The sequence below is a fragment of the Acartia tonsa genome, chromosome 12 (assembly GCF_053477335.1).
Source record: "Acartia tonsa isolate MP-2025a chromosome 12, ASM5347733v1, whole genome shotgun sequence".
Classification (NCBI taxonomy): domain Eukaryota; kingdom Metazoa; phylum Arthropoda; class Copepoda; order Calanoida; family Acartiidae; genus Acartia; species Acartia tonsa.
Window position 1 is genome coordinate 28,134,564 of NC_137271.1, and position 22,739 is coordinate 28,157,302.

Here is a 22,739-nt window from a genome sequence, read left to right on the forward strand (position 1 = left end):
CCCCCCTAGATTTTTCTGAAAAAGTAGGGGGGGAAATAGAAAAATATTTAAAGAACTCTATATTTCATTTATTTTATCCCTCCTACCACACATTTTTTTAGTTTTTTTAACCAAGGAGGGGGGCAAAATGGAAAAAATGTTTTCAGTTTTCTTAATTTTTACATTTTTTTTTCCTCCAACCACTTATTTTTTATTTCCCCCCCCCCCCCTGAGCAGGGGATCCCATGCAGAATATACATCCCTGATTATAACATATACTTCTTATTTCAGGAGTTACCTATACACCCCTGTTAGACGTTATTGAAATGGGAGACAATTTGATTGGTACACTCTCTAAAGCTCTACTGAAGCGTATAAGAAGTGGAGATAAGAGGAAAAATGTACAGGTGACTTTTTACAACTAATTATTTCTACATATTTAAGATGAGACCTTACTTTTCATTACTGTACTTAAAGTATAATCTATGCTCGACTTTAATTTCTATTTTTCACTTGCAGTCAGCGCACTATAAACATGCTTGCTCTTACACCAGTATAGTCATATGTACTGTAATCAATTGACACGTGTAGCTTGCCCAAATAACGATCCATAACAACTCCCCTATATTATTTTAAATAAGTAATTCACTAATTATGTAATCTTTTTCCAGTTGCAGCATAAACTGAGGTCCATAAGAAAACTCTTCCTTAATGCAACGAGAAACAGAAAATGGCGCAAGAAACCTCCACAAAGTGAAGACAGTCAGCCATTACTAGAAGAAGAACAGCAGGAGGATTTGATGGATGTGGAATATGAGAACGAAACTGCATCGTCAAAAGGTAACCTACAATATCTGTAATATAAAGTAGAACGATGTCGGTCTGTCTGTTTGTTGTTTGTTTGTCCAAATTCCCACAAACATTGTCTCCCAATTTTTGTTTTTTATTTTCCTTTCAATCTAAATTTCAAACAATTGGTTTGATCAAACGTTAGTTAAGTTTGTCTCAAGATATCCTTGTTCCAGGGGTGTATATTCTACATGGGATCCCTTAACCTAACCCACCTTCACCCACTCTCTACATTTATCTACTTTTTCTGGAATTTTTAATTTTTTAACTTTCTAATTTGACTAGTTTTTCTTTACGGCATTATCCTTATACTAAAGTAACAGGATGTCTGTGTGTCTGTTCAAAAGGATCTTGCTAACCGCTGAACCGATTGGGTTCTCCTTTACAGGGTACCTTCACATAGGTCCCGGGAAGGTTTATAACTATAAAACATCATGTTTAACATCGTATTTTTTTAGGTAAAGTTTGTACAGGCTGCAATACCAACTTCACAAAGGAAACCGAAAGTATATGTTATCAATGCTACGCAAACCAAGTTTTGGAGCGATTAAATAACAATCCTGAAGAAACGGACTACATTAATATTGTTATAGACAATATTAACAACAATAATACCAACGATAATAATGATGCAGACAATGACAGCATTCAAGATGCCGAGGACTGGGAACACGTCGAATTGTTTGATATACCTGAAGATTATTTTGACCCAGATGATGACGATGACCCTGATGACGAACCTGATGGCGATCATGACGGGGATCCCTTCAAACATCTTACAGAACTTGAGAAAGAAGTATATTTCTTTTTCCAGATTCCCTACCTATGAGATCCTCCAAGACGCCATCACAGACTTTAAACGGTTGAATGGACAACAGGCCGTTGATGATCATATAACTTTTGACATCTCGGGCGACGGAGTGAAAGCAGCTCAGGGATCTCATATCTCCTATTATACTGTCTGGATTAGGTAAGTAATTAATATATTGTGGATTTGAAAGGGTTGGGTTGGGATAAAGTTCTTTTCATATACAGCATGACCCTCGAAAAGGTATTTTTTAGGATTGGCAGCCTATATTTCAAAGGATATCAAAATATTTGTTTTACATCAATTGACAGCCCAGATTTTTAAAGCCAAAGTTTAGGAAACCATTCAATAAACAAATAAGAAAGAAAACTAAGTTTACAATTGATACTTTTTTCTATTGCATTCATATATAAAAATCTGTCTTACTGTATACCAGGACTTAATTAATACCATAAGTAAACCTAGTTTTTACCACTTTTACGGTAAAATTTTACCAGCCTTTACGTTTTATAAATCAGTGACTACAATTTTAAGTCTAAGGTATTAAATGCTATTATTATTAATTCTTCTTTATTATTTCAGGTTATTCTTCAATAAGGATTTCAGTGTTATATTGCCAGTCAGCATATTTGAGAAGACGAGGAAGCGTCCCTACAGTTACAACTTTCTGGATAATGTTACCCGATTCATCAACAAACTAATTCAAGAAGGATTACCTGGACATACCTTTCAATGTAGAACCATCATCCACGATGCCGTTGCCAGAGCCGATGTATTCGGCCTTCTTGGCCGTGGATCAAAAAATGGATGCCCACACTGTGACCTTCCAGGGATGGCTTTTTCACAGACTTATCTCCGTCAAAAGAACTTGGTATTGTTCGAATCAATGAATGTATTTTACCCCAGTGACAGTCAAAATATGGGTACGCCGAGGTCTGACGAGAAATTCCGCAAGTTAGAGGAAAATAATCAGAACATGAAAACCAGTTTTTCTGACCTTGACCCGAGCTTGGATTTAATACAAGATTGCCCCAGTGATCCGATGCACGCGTTGCACCTGGGCTATGTAAAGAAAGTGATGACGTACCTGAAGAAAGGACGTAATAGTTATCCAGAATTGGAAGAAGAAGACTTAGTTCAAATGGAGAGAATTACAGGGATGTACTGCATTTGACTAAAGAAATGACGCGTAAAATAGGTGTTTTCTTCGCGCATTTCTCGGCACTGCGATAAAATTCTGCATTTTTGGATTTATGTCTATTACACATTATTTGTACGCCTTGTTATGCCGCTTAAAAGAGTGTTAGTTTGAAAAGTTTAAAGAACTTAAATTTTGAAAATTTTCTCCTTATCACCCATATTTTACCATGAACTGCAGTAACTCCAATTATAGATGAAATCAACGATCAATTGAAGCTTGTTGGCGATTTTGATCGCGTTCCCCGTACGTCCATCATGCGCCTGACAGAGAAGAAGCTAGCCCTCAATTTGAAAAGTTCTGAATTCAAAGTACTGGGCTTCTACCATATGATATTTTATGCAGAGGTAGGTTTTTACCATATTATAATCTTTTTAGAATTTAAAGCTTATTTCAGTTTCATTATATTGTATAGCAATAACATTCTTTTTAAATTTGCGCACGTGTGCTATATTATATATATATTTCTATTGAGGAGGGTGGACTTCCAATAAGTATATAGGGCGAAGCCCCTAGAGGCTAGGGGCGAAACAGCTAGTTTTACCTTAAATTATTACAATGTTTTTTTTTTCCAGTTGGCAAATCTTAAAGATGAACAACGTCTGATATGCAAGTTTTTATTCCACATATTGCGCAGTCTCGAAGAGCATATAACAACTGAACGTGTGGCTGAGCTCAAGACCATGATAATGGTCCTGAACTCAAAATTGGCGGAGATGTACGGCGAATCGTGCTTGAGTTACAATACTCACATGCTTTACCATATGCCGGAACATGTCCGCCGATTTGGACCATCCATGGCGTTCAGTTGTTATGCTTTCGAAAGTGCCAATCATGTGATATCAACTTACATCCGAGGATATAATTTTGGCCTTAAAGAGGTTTCAAACAGGTAATACTATTTTTTTTTAGTTGAGTTCCTTTGACTTTTAGTTTTGGTTTCAAGAAGTGTCACTTCTCCCCCCCCCCACTCTTTACAAATTTTAATGTAATTTTTAAAAATGTAACATAACTTTCTTTCCGTGTATTGCTGATCAAACACTTAAGCTATAACGATTTCACCAGCAACATACCTTTCCGTTTAACAGCCATTAATGACATAAATGACATATTTAGATTGTTGATATTTCACACAGTGAAACCGTACATAAATGAAAAGCTGGCTGTCAGGGGAACTAGGAATGCCAACAAACGAAAGTTCGAGAGTAATCAATTCTATACAGACTGCCAAGACCTCTACTTTGTCCCAGACTGCCGTCGTGATAAAACAGTATGGTTGGTCCACAAAGTGAGGACATTTTTTCCGGCATACACCTTTCCTGAAGATTCCAGAATAATAGGTAGGGGTGTATATTTTGCACATGATTAATTGTTGTATAGAAATATTTCATGAACTATACATTTCATCTAATTCCTTTTTAACCTACCACAATTTATTTGTAATTCTCTTATCATGCCAGGAGGAGAGTGTGGTAAAGGAGGGGTCTAGGAAATATGAATTAAGTTTTATGGTTTTAAACACTGAAAATATACACCCCTGGTATTAGGAGTAGGCAAGACTGACGATCCCGAAGACTATAGCCATCCTCCAACACAACTAGCCTCCAACCTACTGAAGTACAGAGTAGCATGTATCTCCGTACACCTGTTGCATCAAGATGTCTCCATCGTAATTCCTATCGGAATTTAATTTTGTACATTGAAAGCAGAGAAAGGGGGGGGGGGGGAAATGACACTTTTTAAAACCAAAACTAAAAGTTCCATATTGTACCCCTATAAAACAACTGCCATGCAAAATGTCAGATCTGTAACTGTTTCTTTAGTTCAGTTCCTTTGACTTTTAGTTTTGGTTTCAAAAAGTGTCACTTCCCCCCCCCCCCTTTTGTTATAATATGTATGTAAAATGTTGTAAAATTCAACTGAAGGCCCTTCCCTCTTTATTTGGAATTTATGTGAAATGTACTTTAAAATATTTTTTTCATTAAAATTATTTTTTATAGCTAATTTTAAAAAAGGCATTTCAACTTAATTTAGCAAAACCCTACCTTTTTGGCCATCGATGGGTATGAAGTTAAAGTGTTATAAGTCTAGTCTGTAATTTGAAAGAGTACATGTTTGCAATTTAATTTAATTTTACATAAAATTTTAATTTCTGTCTACACATTTCAGATTTAAAACTATGCAAATTGCCCATGCCAACGACCTGGATAGAACAGCGTAATTTCGACTGGCAATTGACCAAGCTAGATCCCAAAATGACGAGGACTGGAAAGAGTGCTAGTTCTGGAAAGGTAAAAATTATATTTAAGGCCTAATTTACTATTGTACAAATTGCTGCTACCCTTCGCTCTTAAAACTTATAAATTCGCATGTTACCGGATCGAAAGGAAAACCTTATCGGTTCATGCTTAACAGACCACAAAAGATTATTGACCAAGTATAATTATTTATTAATTTTCCACAGTGTGTTTAACATTTGATATTAGTAATTAAAATTCTAGGGGCGTAGCCACTGCTATCTAATATCTTATTATGCATTGTAAATACAACAATTATTTCTTGTTTTAGAACAACAAGCCTACTGGAGGTGGCAAACCTAATGGAAGTGCCAGAGGTGGAAGTGCCAAAGCTGCAAGTGCCAAACCTGGAAGCAACAAATCTACTGGAGGTGGCAAAGGTACAACAGCAAAGGTAGGATTTTAAGTTTTATTGTTATCGGTTTTTGGTTTGTTGGTGTTTTGTTGTTATACTAAACTTACTAACATGATGTCTGTTTGTGGGTTTGTACCAACAAATCTCGTTAACTGTTGAACAAATTGGGTCCCTCTAACCATATAACTTAACCTAGCCTAACCTAACACAGTCATTTTGTCGGGAGAGGGGGGGGGGGAGGGTAAAGTTTTAAAAAATAGAAGAAAAAAATTAGGATAATGCCGGTGTTGTTTAAAACTATAATCCTCGGTAAGTAATGCTTTACAATAATTATCTATATTATTTTTAGAACACAACTAGAACCACAACATCTCCAATAAGGATTACCCCACCTCCATCTCCACGGCCACGGCCACGGCCCCCCTCCGCGAGTCAACGGACCGAGAGAGTTGTAGTTCCTCCTGCAACATCATCACGGCCCCAGTCCCAGTCATCACGACCCCAGGGATCATCTGCCCCTTCTGGTAGAACCGTAGAGATGGAAGAAAGCGAGGTATTATTTTTATTTCATTTTGTCATCCAGAGGATACAAATTACAATTATTTGGGATATATATCGACTTAGCCTGGAAAAAATAACTTGTAAGATTTGACTAAATTTTTGGTAAACATTGACCAATAAAAATTTACCTTGTAAATTTTTACAAAGAAGTTGGTCAAATTTTACCAAGTTGATTTTTTGGTCAAAGTCCAAAAATCTGGACTTAGCCTAAAAATTTACCTTGTCAATTTTTACCAAAAAGTTGGTCAAATTTTACCAAGTTTTTTTGTTTGTCAAAGTCCAAAAATGATGGAAGATGCTTAGGATCACTTGCTCTTGTTTGTGGATAGTCTTCTTTTCTACCACGTAGTTTTTAAAATACCAAGACTTGAAAATATGTGGTTTAATATGTTTAATTTTAAGGATTTGTTGACCGGGGCCGTTATGAACCAAATTCAGAACCAATTTCAGCAGCTACGTACTTTCTTCGCCTCACACATAAAAAATCAAATAGAGCCCATTAATGCGTCCATCAGAAACTTGGCAAACAAATCGTCGACAAACCATGAATTACTGAAGAATGACATCAAAGACCTGCAAGACAGTGTATCAAGAGATATGGCTGAAAATACTGTAACGCTGACAACAGAAATGAAGAAAACCGGAAAAATAGTGGAAACCTTGGTGACTGATCTAAGAAGACTGACCAATGTGGATGAGCAACTTGAGGAGGAGGCGAATAAAGGGCCTAGTGAGAATCAGGATGTTGTCGTGGACCGTATTTTCTCACCAGAATTTTACAAAGAAAGAATACAGAACCATGACCCCTTGAAAAAAGATGGTTATATGCGAAGAGAAGAAATTGTCTTTTTCATCCAAAATTTCGATGACCCACTGAAAGTGGATAAAGACTGGCAAACCTTACTGAAAGTATGCAGAGACACCATCACCTTCATATATGTCGTGTTCGAGCAGTTCACCTTTGACGCCCGCATCACCGCTGCCTTTTGGACTGCTCCGGAAGTTATTGATGACGAAACTGGTAAGTAAATATTATTTTGTAAATTTGACATGATGAGAAAACGTGTAAAACAGGGAGAAGGGAGGTGGGGGCAAGGGAAATAAACCGAATAAAAGGGGCATTCCTATTCTTGCTAGCAGGTGACCATGTACAATAATCTTTTTATATATATATTTTATTTGTGAAAATAAATCTTGTGCAGAATATACACCCCTGGTACAATAATAAACATGTACCTATGCATAGTTAATTCAAAATTTCATTATTATTTCAGTGGAACGTTTCTTGGATCATTGTAAGTTAGTGCTTAACCACACGTACCTACATGAAGCTATCCCACCAAATTTGTGGAGAACAGGAACCTATGTGTCTTCAAGCGACCTTTTTCTAGTGAGGAACCACGTACAAGCTTGGAGGTAATTCAATTATTTATCGCATCTATTCCGCGTCTATTAAATGTGAAAGTGGTAGTTTCACAAAATGCATTTCAATGTTCTTTAGTTAAAAAAGTAGTTTCACGAAATGTTAACTGCATATTGTATTCTTGTTAAATTGTTAAACTACATTTCTATGGCATATGTTTCAAAGAATTTCAATTTTGTACCATGTATTTTTTTATGTGGCAAGACTTTTAGTTCATCTTTTCTTGATATATGTTATATATTGAGACTGTTTTGATATAAACTCTTTTTTTATCTAGGTTCAAGCGCAATTTCGAACACACTTTTACCAAGGACGCGAATGGTTTTTGTGAAAATATGAAGAGAGCCGAAGATTATATGATTCATAATGATGATCCTGTCATCTGGAGGTTATTTCGAGCGCTGGTAACGCGAAAACAAGAACGCGCATTGTCAACCCCCCTCTACAATTTCGAACAGGTTTTTGAACTCAAGCCAAGCAAGGAGACAAGCAAGAAGAAAGGCAAGAAAGACAAGAAAGACAAGAAGGAAAAGCCACAGAAACGATCAGCCTTAGAGATGTGTGGATTGTATCTGGCCCCTGCAGAGATACAAAGAATTAAGCGGCGTATTAAACCGAAGACAATCACAACTTCAACACCAGGTGTTACAGCCGAAGACAAGAAATTTTACTACATGTTAGGTGGCTACTCAATGGGTTGCTTACCCCACGAAGTTCAAGGAAAGAACCAGATTTACTTGAAAAGAAACAATGACAAGTCGAGTACTGCATATCAGATCAAAAATTATGCAGACATTGGGAATGCAAAGAACCCCAAGCAATTTTTCAAGACAGTCCATAGTAATAAGAAGGTTATAGCAAGAGCTGTAATGTATTATACGTACGCCACACAAAATTTGAAACCAGAAATGAGTGAAGAACAGACAAAGATTCACAATGCCAGTGAGAAAGCAACAGTAATTTCCAGAAATAGAAAGATCGGAAGAATGAACACCACTGCTGATGAATCCACTGCTGATGATTCCACTGCTGATGATTCCACTGCTGATGATTCCACTGCTGATGAATCCACTGATGGTGAAGACAATGATGGTGAAGGCAATCATGGTGGAGGCAATGCTGTTGAAGACAATGATGCTGAAGGCAATGCTGTTGAAGAAAATGGTATGGAAAACATTGCTGATGAAGAAAGCAACAATGGTGAGCTTGTAATTGATGACAGAGGCGACGACGTTGAAATGAATTCAAATGATGATCAGATTGGGAATGAGTTTGGCATACCACCCGCGGAGAATCCAGCAGTAACTCCAGAACCAGTAAAGCAACCAGTAGAGCCACGTAGGTTATATGATGATCCAATGGTCAACAGCCAGTCCAATAATAAACCCTTTGTAAATGTATTTGAAAACATCACAAGCTCCAAAAGGAAGAAGCATGGAAAAGGAAAGGGCTCGAAAAAGTCGAAGAAGATAATTATTTGTGAAACAGACGATGAGGCCCAAAATGTGGGAAATCTTGATGATACAGTGCCAATGGAAGATGATGAACCACCACCAAACTTTCCACCACTGCAAAGACAGAAAGAATTTTCTGGACGAAATAATTCAATCACAGGTACATATTTGTTGAACATTAATTATTATTTATAAGTTTTATCTTTCCTCGTATTGTGTATATACTGCACAAGATTTTTTTTCCTCTGCTACTAATTTTTTTTAAATTTTTCTTCCCCCCCCCCTAGTTTTTTTTCACCAAGTAGGGGGAAAATGGAAAAATATTTAAAGAACTCTATGATTTATTTATTCTATCCCTCCTACAACACATTTCCTTTTAAAATTTTTTTTCCACCAAGTAGGGGGGGTGGGGGGGTGGAAAAAATGTTTTCAGTACTTGCTTTTTGTTTGGAAACGTATAAAATTAATGTATAAATTAATTATTTACAGGCAACAGTAACGAGAGACAGGTGACTGGAAAGGCAACAAGTGTCGTGGAGGAAAGCAGCAGTGATGAGAATGATGAGGATGCCGAAGGTATTGTTATTTATAGTTTGAAAAACGTAGGAACTGTATCACCTAAATTTAAGTTTATTAATATTTTAGTTGAGAAGTAGTCTTAGATAAAAACCCTGTGCATTAATTTTGTTTTAAGGGAAACTTCGTACAGGCCCTGACAGGGTTTTAGGCTAAAATTTGTATGGGCGCAGCCGCTATCTATAATACTAAGTAGCTTAATGTCTGTCCGGCCGTCAGAAGCTTAAGATCTCAGTAACCACTGAATCGATCGAGGTTACGGTAAAATTTTACCACCTTTTAAATCGTATAGGCTGGTAAAATTTTACCATAAAAGTGTTAAAAACTAGGTTTTTTATGGTATTAATTGTGTCCTGGGGATCGGATTCTACTCTTCTGTGTATTGGTCCTGCGGTGATTTTAAGCTATTTCCTTGGAGGGGGGGGGGGGGGGGTGGGTAACATTTATACTATTTGAAATAATGACTATAATAATTATTTAGATGATGTGCCGATCATTCCAAAGAAGAACCGGGAGCGAAGGCAAACCGCATTGGAAGCCGAAGCAAAAACCAAGAGAAGTTTACAGCTGGACTCAAATGAACCATCATTCGAGGTGGATAACGAAGATGACAGAAACGAGAGTGACGAAATTTTGGAGGTTGAGGACATTGAGGGCAAGAATGACGGCAAAGCAAGTAAGGAAATTCGGATACATCCATGTGGAATAATATTACCCAAACTTGCCATTATAATTGAAAACCACCTGGGTCATTATGAGGTTGTTTCAGTAGGCTCAAATGTTTCTATACACAACCAAAGGGAAATTTTAGAACTCATCAACATTGTAGGTAAGTTACAGGTCTTAATGTAATAAATGGGGGGGGGGGGGGTGGGCGAAAGTGACACTTTTTGAAACCAAAACTAAAACCAGCCGAATTTTTTTGGGGCTTTTATTGGCGGTTCTCGGCGGTGGCGACGCCGTTTCTTCACAGTTCCATATTGTACCCCTATAAAGCAACTGCCAATGCAAAATTCCCCCTTTTATCTTTGATTGGCATATAAATATAGGGTAAAAAATATTGCTTGTTTTCATTTGAATCTGATTAATAGTAACTAATGTTCATATAGGTATGGAAATAATATTGAAGCTACAATTATGTACATTTGCTTTAACATTTTTTATTTCTTTGTAGGAGAAAAAGCAAAGTGGAAAAAAGATGGAGAAGAAGGTGAATTAATTTCTGACATCAAAGAAGAAGCACCAGAAAGTGATGATACAGATCAAGGTCATCAATCAGACCCAGACACTGGAACTGGCAGTAGTAGTAGTAGTGAAGAAGAAGAAGTTGAACGCAGGCCAAAAGCAAAAGTGGCCCAAAAGCCAAAGCCTACCAAAGAAGTTCCTAAACGTCCCAGAAAACAAACAACTCAGTGAGCAACCTAACCAAATTAGGTTGCAGCAAATGTTGAACAGAACAAATACACATTTGCCCGATTTCGGCCAGCGTGGTGAGGCTCGGACAAGAAGAGATGCCAACAAACGAGTAAAGGCCAACATGAAGCAGCAAAGATTGTGGGAACAGGGAATCAGGCCTGAAGATGCTGAGTTAGAGAAGAAGAAAAGATCAAGCTCCAGACCACCACAGAGAGCAAGTTCTCAACAATGTGCTCAGAACATAAGCAATTACAGTATCTTTGGCAGCTACATTGATTCGGGAAAGGGGTGTATATTCTGCACAAGAAATATTGTTTGTCCACGGCTAAAAATTTTTAAAATTTACAAATGTTTTCAGTTTTCTTAATTATTACCTTTTTTTCTTTCCTCCATCTATTTATATTTAATGAAATATAATATACATCCCTGCGCAGAATTGGAAAAAATATTACACATCCGAACCATGTAGAATATACATCCCTGCGCACCGCAGAATGGAGACAAGTATTATTCGTCGGAACTTTCATCTGAAAACGAAGTACAAGACGAAGAACAAGACGAAGAACAAGACGAAGAACAAGACGAAGACCTGATAGGTCCCAGTCAATCCCAATAATTCCAGGACTTTACGTATACATATATTTATATGTAATTTTTTTTATATTTCATAAGTTTCATCTTAAACTTTTTTTTATAATATCTAGAAAGGAGTAGTTTCCCAAAATGCATTTGAAGTTAATTTAGTGAACCGTATATTTGAACCTGTTTAAATGTGTTTAAACTCTATTTATATGGCATAAATTTGAAGAAAGTTAAATTTTCTACCACGTACTTTTACCATCTTAACAAAGAAAAATATGCAATTCACAAAATTAAGTTCAAATGCATTTTGTGAAACTACCCCTTTCCACCAATTAAGTTTAATGAGCTTAAAGTTAAGAGCTTAAACTGAAAATTTTTTGTTGTATAATCTGTCGCATTTTTTGTAATTCAGTATATAGCAGTTGTAGTTTACCCCCTAAACTAAGGAAAAAAACTATTCACAATTAGCTTTTGTTAATTTTATATATTTGTTTAATTTTGTATATAAATATTATACAGCATGACCCTCGAAAAAGTATTTTTAAGCATCTGCAGCCCTTATTTCTCAATGAATTATAAAAAAATGCATATGCCCTTGTTCTCCATAGTATTCCACATAAGTAGATATAAAAATATCTTTTTTACCTCCATTAACACCGGAGATTTTTAGAGCTAAAGTTTTGAAAAAGTGACTGAGGAAAAAGTAACTTTTAACATGAAACGACTTTTTTACCAAAATTAAGGTAGAAATCCTTTTATTTTTGTTACTAGCAGAAACTTGATACAAAAATGAAATAAAAAATTTAGTTTTTGAGTAAAAAGCATTTTTTTACACATATTTTTTGAGTCTTTTTAGTTTAATGATATTTTGAAAAACTTACTTATTAGGCAAAATTTTTTAAGATTAAAAAACCAAATAAATCTTTATGAATATAGCAGGAAAATTGTTTTTGTTTCACAATCCTAACTTTAATAACAAAAAAGTTATGAAGAAAATAAAATTAAAACATAATAATTTTTTTGTCTAAAAAGCTTAATTAACCCCCTATTAAATTATTGAGATGTCAGAAAAGTAGGCGGAGCAACTGTCATAATTAATCCTTTTCTCAAATAAGGGTTAATAAATAACCTAAAATTTGCAAATAATCAATTCATTCAGTAGTATTTTTTGCCATTAAAAATTTATATTTTTTGGTGGAATAAAAAAGAAATAATTAGTTAACTTGTTTTTCTTTGTGTCTCATTATTCAGTTGCCAGAAAAACATAATATAACCATTCAAAAAATAAGAGAAACAAAAAAAAATTCTTTTTCTCAGTCACTTTTTCAAAACTTTAGCTCTAAAAATCTCCGGTGTTAATGGAGGTAAAAAAAATATTTTTATATCTACTTATGTGGAATACTATGGAGAACAAGGACATATGCATTTTTTATAATTCATTGAGAAATAAGGGCTGCAGATGCTTAAAAATACTTTTTCGAGGGTCATGCTGTATATAACAGTTATCGTAGGGAATGTTTTAATTAATAGGGTGGTAGATTTCCATGGTAAAATCCGTAAGGTTTATGTGCTGTAATTAAAAAAGAGAACGTTTCAAATTTGTATTAACTTTTTGTAAATGAAATTTGTCTATATACTTGTTTACAATATAAGATATACCAATATGTGATCTTGCTGGACCCTATTATATTAAAATTCCCTACGTCAGTTTTTTGGACATTTATTCATGAAAATTTAATTACCAGTGATAATTTGTTTCTTTTCAAATTTAATATAGAATGTCCGACATGTCAGCCGCAGCAGCCGACTTAGAGAGAGACGAACAGCACGAAGAACAGAAGCCGGAAACCACAAGTGGGTGAGTAATATTTTAATATGTATAAAACGAAGTAGAATGATGTCTGTCTGTCTGTCTGTCCGTCCGTCCGTCCCTAGCTATATTTTGGTAACCATTCATCGAATCGGATTCGACAATCCATCACAACATAATTACATAAATACATATTACATATTTTTTGGTAATTACTTCTTTGGGCAAAGGTCCGATTACCTGGGATATATAATATATATTTATATATTTCAGTGATAGCGAAAAAGAGAAGAACGAAATGAGTGTGTCTGAGCCTGAGCTGCCTGCTAAGCTGCCTGACCTGCCTGATAGCCCTCCTAAATCGTCTGATACAGAAGATTTGAACCTAACTTTGGATTGCACTACGTAAGTTTATTTATTTTTGTTACCATTCTATTTCTGTTCGGAAGGTGGTAGTAGCCGGATTGAAAAGAGTAGGATAAACATTATTGTTATGGCGAATAATTATAGTTTCATTCAGGGGTGTACATTACGCACAAGATTTATTTTGTTCCCGTGGTACAAAATTTTGTATTTTTTTCCCACCTATTTTTATCTCACCAAGTAGGGACGGAAATGGAGAAATATTTAAAGAACTAAAATTTTTTGGTTTAATACCTCCTACCACACATATTTTAGTTATTTTCCCCCCACCACCTGAACAGGGGATCCCATATAGGATATACACCCCTGATATTTCAAATTAGCAGCTACGCTAAACCCTCTAATATGAAGTATATCTCTTAAAGTTTCTTTTGCCACTCCCTTCCCTTGCCGGTACCTATGAGAAGAACCCGATCTGTTCAGTGGTTATCGAGATCCTTCGGTACATAAACACGGACATCCTGTTACTTTAGTATTATTTTTTTTTATTTTTCAGGGACGACGATGGATGGGAGACAATGCAGAAAATAAAACAAGACCTTGGGGCAGCAAAGCAAAAAATTGCTTCTTTGGAAGAGGAGATCGCTTGTTTGGAAACACAAACAAAGTAAGAAATTTTTTTCACTTCTTTTTTTCTATTTTATCCGGGCGACTGTGTTGTAAATGATTTCGGTACAGACAAATTCACCTTTATATATTACAAAACTAGCAAGTATGCCTCTAGGGGTAAGGTGGGAGGGGTAAATGTGGACCAAAAAAAAGTTTACTATTTAATTATAATATGATTGCTTAATTCAGGGAGCAATCCAAGAGATGTCCGGCACAAAAGGATGACCAGAAGGTCGGACAAGCCTCTGTTATGGAAGGAGAAGCAAAGTAAGATATTTCTTTTAATATTCTTTTTTCATACTTTATCCGGGCGACTGTGTTGTAAATGATTTTTCGGTACAGACAAATTCACCTTTATATATTACAAAACTAGCAAGTATGCCTCTATGGGTAAGGTGGGAGGGGTAAATGTGGACCAAAAAAAGTTTACTATTTAATTATAATATGATTGCTTAATTCAGGGAGCAATCCGAGAGATGTCCGGCACAAAAGGATGACCAGAAGGTCGGACAAGCCTCTGTTATGGAAGGAGAAGCAAAGTAAGATATTTCTTTTAATATTCTTTTTTCATACTTTATCCGGGCGACTGTGTTGTAAATGATTTTTCGGTACAGACAAATTCACCTTTATATATTACAAAACTAGCAAGTATGCCTCTATGGGTAAGGTGGGAGGGGTAAATGTGGACCAAAAATAGTTTACTATTTAATTATAATATGATTGCTTAATTCAGGGAGCAATCCGAGAGATGTCCGGCACAAAAGGATGACCAGAAGGTCGGACAAGCCTCTGTTATGGAAGGAGAAGCAAAGTAAGATATTTCTTTTAATATTCTTTTTTCATACTTTATCCGGGCGACTGTGTTGTAAATGATTTTTCGGTACAGACAAATTCACCTTTATATATTACAAAACTAGCAAGTATGCCTCTAGGGGTAAGGTGGGAGTGGTAAATGTGGACCAAAAAAAGTTTACTATTTAATTATAATATGATTGCTTAATTCAGGGAGCAATCCGAGAGATGTCCGGCACAAAAGGATGACCAGAAGGTCGGACAAGACTCTGTTATGGAAGGAGAAGCAAAGTAAGATATTTCTTTTAATATTCTTTTTTCATACTTTATCCGGGCGACAGTGTTGTAAATGATTTTTCTGTAAAGACAAATTCAACGTGTTCCTTTATTTATTAAAAGCGAGTACTAGCAAGTACGCCTCTAGCTGGGTAAGGTGGAAGGGGTAAATGTGGAACCAAAAAGTTAACTACTTAATTTAAATAGATTATTATATATATATTGTTTAATTCAGGAACAAAACAGCTGGCTCTCCAGAAAATTCGGATGAGAACGAGGTTAAGGAAATCACTGTTATGGAAGGAGAAGCAAAGTAAGATATTTCTTTTAATATTCTTTTTTCATACTTTATCCGGGCGACAGTGTTGTAAATGATTTTTCTGTAAAGACAAATTCAACGTGTTCCTTTATTTATTAAAAGCAAGTACTAGCAAGTACGCCTCTAGCTGGGTAAGGTGGAAGGGGTAAATGTGGAACCAAAAAGTTAACTACTTAATTTAAATAGATTATTATATATATATTGTTTAATTCAGGAACAAAACAGCTGGCTCTCCAGAAAATTCGGATGAGAACGAGGTTAAGGAAATCACTGTTATGGAAACACCAGCAAAGTAAGATTTTTAAAAAATTGTTTTTACTACTTTATCCTGGCGACTGTGTTGTAAATGATTTTTCTGTACGCTAAACCCTCTAATATGAAGTATATCCTTAAAGTTTCTTTTGCCACTCCCTTCCCTTGCCGGTACCTATGAGAAGAACCCGATCGGTTCAGCGGTTAGCAAGATCCTTCGCTACATACAAACAAAAATCGTTTTACTTTGTAGTATAGATTGTTTAATTTCAGGATGGAAAACAAACCGGATTTTGATATCATTTATGAGAACATAAAGAATCCAGGACCAAAAAGCCCAGGTATAGTACAATATTTATACTAGCGACTGTGCCCAAAGCATATAGTGAAACATTTCTGTACTAGGCACTAAGAAAATGCCGTAATACATTGTATTATTACACTAGGTTAGGTTAGGTTAGGTTAGGTTAGGTTAGGTTAGGTTAGGTTAGGTTAGGCTAGGCTAGGCTAGGCTAGGCTAGGCTAGGCTAGGCTAGGTTAGGCTAAAACTAGAAATATTACTCTTTCTATTAATACACTAGGTTAGGTTAGGTTAGGCTAGAAAAAAAAACTATTGTAAAATTGAACTATTTTTTTGTACAAAAAAATAATTTTAAAAAATATTTTAATTTCAGTGTATCGAGTGTCAGATGATGAGCAGGAGATGTTTGAACCACCCCCTACTACAATCCCGCCAGCATCAAAACTAAGTAGGCGCAAAAGAACTGCAACACCGGGGAAAATCAAGACCTGCGCCCATGGACGCAGTCCCCGAAGCGAGCTGCCAACGAACACAAGACTCATCGAATGCACCTATTTGTGTGCTGACTGCCGCGTGTTCTTTCACAAGAGGCAAAAGGAAAGAAAAGAAGGACAAAAGTAAGCTGATGTATAATAGTCCTTCCAGTCAGATCATATATAAACTATTTGTGATAAAAAAGTGATATATATCAAGATATCTTGAGTCAAAAATATGTTTAACCACCTTTAATTTGTACGTACATTAATCTATATGACAGTTTTGACAGTTTTGTTCTGACGATGAGAATATTCATATAATATTATTTGAAACCGCTATTCCTATAGCAAATTTTTGAAAATTTTATAATGGAAAGTAACTTCGTAATATATTTTTCTTGTGTATAAAAATGTTCTAGTATAAAGTACAATTAGAATCCAGATCTCAGCTTAAAACCTATGTAATTTGTGTTAATTTCTCAGCTTAAACCGATTAAACATGCAGTTATAGTATCTGAATAAAACTATGTAATATTTGGTCATTTAAACCACGTCTAGAATTAGACTAATTAAGAAAATTTCTGTGAATATATACCTATATAGTAGCGCGCTATCGTACCTATGTAAATCATTATGTAAAAAAATATGTTTAAGTGTTTCAATCAATAAAGATAAAAATGAAAACAATTTTTTTTTTATTTTTGCGATTTGTGTACAAGCGATGTTTTTCTATAATTAAGGTCAGTCGTTTTTTACCACTTTCTCGTGATTTTTACCACCCGTTTTTACCACAATTTTTGGTAAATTTTTACCATATTTACCCTATTTCTGGTAAAATTTTACCAATTTAGGGCAAAAATATTACCAGGTGTTGAACAGTTTTACCACTTTTTCGGTAAAATCTTACAGAAATTTGCGGTAAATTTTACCAAAAAAGTGGTAAAAATTGGTCAAAATCTGGTATAAATTTGCGTCCTAAAATGGTAATATTTTACCGGAAATCTGGTAAAATTTTACCGATAATTGTGGTAAAAATCGATGGTAAAAAGCGTCTCGCTATACCACAAAAAGTGTTTTTACCACGGTTACGGTAAAATTTTACCACCTTTTAAATCGTATAGGCTGGTAAAATTTTACCATAAAAGTGGTAAAACCTAGGTGTTTTTATGGTATTAATTAGAACCTGGGTTGTACAATAAATACATTTAGTGGAAGAAAGATAACATAGAATCATTCTATAATTTGTAATCTGATGTACTTTTTAAGTAGAATGTATTAAGTTGCATACAAGAAATGCACATTAAAAGCAGCATATAGGACATTATGTTTAAAAACAAAGTATTGAAATAAACAATAAATATCTTTGTTTTGTACATTTTAGTATTTAAACATTCATAAATTTGGACTCTCAATTAGTTTGTGATCTGTAAAACCGAGGTTAGATGGATATGTTATTATAATAGTTATTTCTCGCATCGTATTATAGACGGCTTTCCGCGGATATAGAATGTACAATTATAAGATTAAAACTAGTTTTTTTTAGCCCCGAGATGCCGAAGGCACGGGCTAAAAAGCTAGTTTTAAGCTTATGATTGTACATTTTTATATTCGTAGAAAGCTGGATATAATACGATGCTAGACATAGTTTTTTCGTATGGATGAGAACCGGTTCCTATCCACCGAATTCGATTGAATACGAGAATAAGATGTTCCATATAACCATTTCTTTCATTACACTAAGTAAGGTCTAGACTGTGTATAATGTTGCTGTTATTTCATGTTATATAGCCACCGGTAATCAAGATAAGCAGTTACTGATTTCTGGACGAACAGGCAAAATAACACCAGTCAGACAGACAACCAACAATTATATTGTATCAATGTTGTCTATTGTCTATAAGATTAAGCATGGCTATACATTGTGTCTATTTTTAGGCAAGGCATTCCCCCCTCTATCCTATTATATATAGTAATAAGCTTATTTTTAAAGTATATCGCTAACCACTGAACCGATATTGTTCTCCTTTACAGTTAAGCTTCCTATAGGCCCAGATGGTTTTATTCTATTTAAAAAAATGAGTATGAGTGTGGTTTTAGGATTTCTTTCTACCCTTTTAAATCCCTTCGATAGAAAACCTAGATGCTAGGGGCACAGCCGCTAATAACTTATATTCTACCTAAATTGACTAGTTTAAATATAATAAAAGGATGTATTACAAATTTACTCGATTATCGTGGGTTATTTAAACAACAAAATGAAGTTTAGAATGATTAATTTATCTTCCAATTTTATATCTCTGTCCCTACATTTAATACCTACTTGTCCTTCCCTAAGGGTAATTTTATTTTCACTTTAAAACATTAAAGCTTGGTGTTAAAGTTATTATTAAACTTTAAATTACAGACTTAAAAACAGCTGATATTTTGGAGTTAGATATCATTGGAGTAGTCTTATGTTTTTTTTTGCAAACAGAAACTTTGATCTTTTAAAATCTAGTAATGGTTGTGTAATGGATGTATTTTAACTTGGATCTTACACCAGATTTTCATGTTCTCTAATAAAGTGAAAGTCGCAGCGGGCTAATATAACAATCCACCTATCCCCTCCTCTCCAATTGGATTTACGAACAGTTACCAATAGATGAGTTCCATATTAGCAACCTAAATTGACGACAATTTTTCCCCTGTCATAACATCCACGTATATCTACATCCATTGTTTGTGTATTTTATTTTCAAAATGCAATCAAATGCATGTACATAGTTTGATCTTAATTCAAATGTCTAAATTAACCATTAACTAATGCTATCCTATATCATAATGTATTATGTATAAATTGCTGTGTTTTAAGTAAGATCTCGTAAATGTGTAGACTTTTCATTCCTCGTTTTTCAGTGAGGCTTAGTATAAGTCCCGGGCTGGTTCTATACTATCAAAGGAAAAGAAATATATTGTAACCTTCTGAAAGCTGTAAAAAAGTTTTAAGTTTATCAAACAATTATTTAAGGCATAAGCATACACCTACAATGATGACAACATCCATAAAAGCGGAGCTCTGAATCGGTAGGACAAACGAACATTAAAACTTGTTGAGTGTCAGAACTGAATAATCAGAATATAAATTTGTCGAAGTCGAAACAATTTTAAGTAAATTTATTGAAAAACTGCTGAAATACATGATAATGTTTAAGGACATGCTTAATTTTTAGGACTTGATTATTATATAAACATTGTAATTTACTGGTAATTTATTGTCCTGGGAATTAGTATTTCAAAATCATATCAATCGGATATTATTATATCATATAAAAATTTGTTGTTAAAAAAGTTGACAAAAAACAACATGTTTAAAATCTATATACAGATATTCTGGTAACAATTATAGAGATGCAATGCTTTCTAAATCGTACCAAACTACTACAGAAATCACCATGAAAATTTTTGAATTGATAGGACAATTATAACATGTCTAAATTAAAGAAAAGAGCTAAACGTTCCTAGAAGAAAAGGCTAACCGTTATGGACGGGCGTTTGCACCTACCCTAAATATAGAAAAGTCCCTCTTTTTGAAATACTTGGTCTAAACCTTAATTATAGAGAAGCTTATAAGAAAGCCTTATAGAGTGAAAGTCTATCTTATACATGAGTTCTAATTATATGTTATCAAATTCATATTCATGATTACAAAGTCAAATTAAAACCACTTTTTCATACATAATGTAATATTCAACAGAATCAGAGAAAAGGAACCAGGATTCTCAAAAACAATTCTGAGCGAAAATTTCCCCACAACTCACTTTCTTCTATCCCTCCCCCCCCCCCCCCCCCCCATCTTACCAACTTCACTATAGGTACAGCACAATATTAGTTTTACGCCAACATTACGCCACTAAAATATCCAAATTTTCAGAAAATATAAATGGAATTAATTTAATGAATCACGGTCCCTGAAAATAATTGCTTTTTTTAGAGCAGCTACTCTTTAGTTCGTACTTCCATCTTAAAGAGTAAGTTATAACAAACTTAATTGAAGGCTATAAAATTTAGAGATCCGATTTTTCTAGTGTAGATTCCCCTTATAATTTTGTGAATTGAAGTATTAAAGTTGTTGATATTCAACATTGTTCCAGTAACCAGGTTTCTCAATAGCTATCTTTGTAAGTCTGTGTATACTGTATAATACATTCATGATAAATGTTTTGCTGGCTTTTTGTGCATCACTTTAATTGTTAGTTCGTTAGACCATAACACTATTCAAGATACCTTCTTTTTATATTGAAAATAAAATATAAGACTTTTTTGGTTTTAGTTATGGGATTTTTATCATCTTTAATTCTAATAATTCTTTTTCTATTAATTCTGATAACTTGTTTTTGAATCTGAAACAAATTTATCTATACAATTACATGCAATTTTACTGCTTATAGCCTTCAAATTATAAATGATTAATCATAATTTGTAACTAATAAAGTTCTTATTCATATGCTATCATTCACAAGTTTACGAGGATGCTACCATCCATTAAAGCAAATCTCAACAATTTAGACGGCCGGACAAACAGACATAAAGACATCTAACATTTCTTTTTGAAATGTAGACGAAAATTCAATGGACATACCGTTTGGGTAAAAATTCTTGAGTAACTACTGTTTCATGGATTATAATCCAAACTTTGAAATCTTTAGAGCATGCCTATAGATCAGATCTATCGATGCGGACGTAATCACCGACTATATTTGTAGAAAATCTTCGCTTTTAAAAACATTCTCATGGACAATACGAAATAGGACCTTCCTATATATTATTCAGTAAAATACAGATTTTAGTAGAAAGCTTTAAATTAAAATTTATATTAAAAATGTTGACCATTCACTAAAGATAAAGGGTGACAGATTGTAAGAAAACCTTACGTTTCGCGCATTTACGTTAGCTGCACGTCATAACTCTAAAAAAGTATTTTATTTAAGGTATTACATTAGAGTAAAACACTGCATTTCGAAATGACGTATTGCCATCTCTCAATTGGGCTTTTGAAAATCAACCAATGGTAACGGGAATATTAACACAGCCAAGTAGCAGAAAACGAATTGCTAGCAGATGAAAAAGTTCATTGAAATTTGGGAGGGAGGTAGTTAGTTATCTATCTATATATACTATAGATCTGTTGATATTACAGCAATCTAATTATATGTAAATCTATTTTATGAATGATGAACAATTTGCTATTTTTTTTACTTTAGTTTGTCAGATTAATAGGATTAATTTTCACATCAAAATGTGGAACAGGGATATTGCATATGGAGAAAAAACTGTTATGCCTTAATTTTTTTCTCTGCGAATGGTTGAAATATCAAAGTTAGGCGGGTGATAACAAAAGCTGTAATTTGCAGGCAAAGATGATATTTTGAGTGATTTAAACTTTAGAATAGAAAAGTATTGGAATAAGAATTTATAAGAGAATCGAGATCATACAGAAATTAAACATATCAAATAATGTTTTAATTCAGTTTATTGGCAAAATTAGGAATCAAAAAATTCAATTTTGTGTCATATATACATCAAAACATGTTAATTGTTGGCTTTGCCCCTTGTATCTTGGGGCTTTATATTTAAAGATGTAAGAAGAAGCTAAAAAATGACAAAACCATCTCTGGACCTACAAATGTGAAGCTTTTCCGCAATGAAGAACTCACTCGGTGCAATACTTATTGAAACCTTAATTTTCAAACAAAAAATTACTATTTTCATATAATTAGGAGGGAGCAAGAAAAATAGCCTAAAACCATCCCAAGACAATTATAAAGTTTCAATGAAAAAAAAAAAATATTTGAACCAGCATTTTCAGATATCTTTAGTTTTAGACAAAAAAACTACTTTTCAATTGTTTTATAGTTAGTTGTCAGATTTTCTTTATAATTGAATATAATATCTATAAAAATTCAACACATTATAAATCATTATAAATTACTCGGTAGAATTGTAC

At 34.2% G+C, this 22,739-nt stretch overlaps 3 protein-coding genes across 5 annotated transcripts in view; all 3 read left to right on the forward strand.

The window, feature by feature from the left end:
* Positions 1-22,739, forward strand: part of LOC145334613 (cell death-inducing p53-target protein 1-like) — a 345,932-nt gene that overhangs the window by 98,759 nt on the left and 224,434 nt on the right. The gene's annotated exons all lie outside the window — the stretch shown is intronic.
* Positions 2,441-4,296, forward strand: LOC145334041 (uncharacterized). Its single transcript, XM_080179319.1, has 2 exons — positions 2,441-3,181; positions 3,410-4,296. Exons 1-2 carry the CDS (start codon positions 3,092-3,094, stop codon positions 3,728-3,730), a joined length of 411 nt encoding a protein of 136 aa, XP_080035445.1. The 5' UTR covers positions 2,441-3,091; the 3' UTR covers positions 3,731-4,296.
* On the forward strand, positions 12,997-15,008 carry LOC145334612 (uncharacterized). The gene is made up of 4 exons (XM_080180139.1): positions 12,997-13,356; positions 13,582-13,713; positions 14,228-14,338; positions 14,530-15,008. The coding sequence occupies exons 1-4, from the start codon at positions 13,277-13,279 to the stop codon at positions 14,609-14,611; spliced, it is 405 nt and encodes a 134-aa protein (XP_080036265.1). The 5' UTR covers positions 12,997-13,276; the 3' UTR covers positions 14,612-15,008.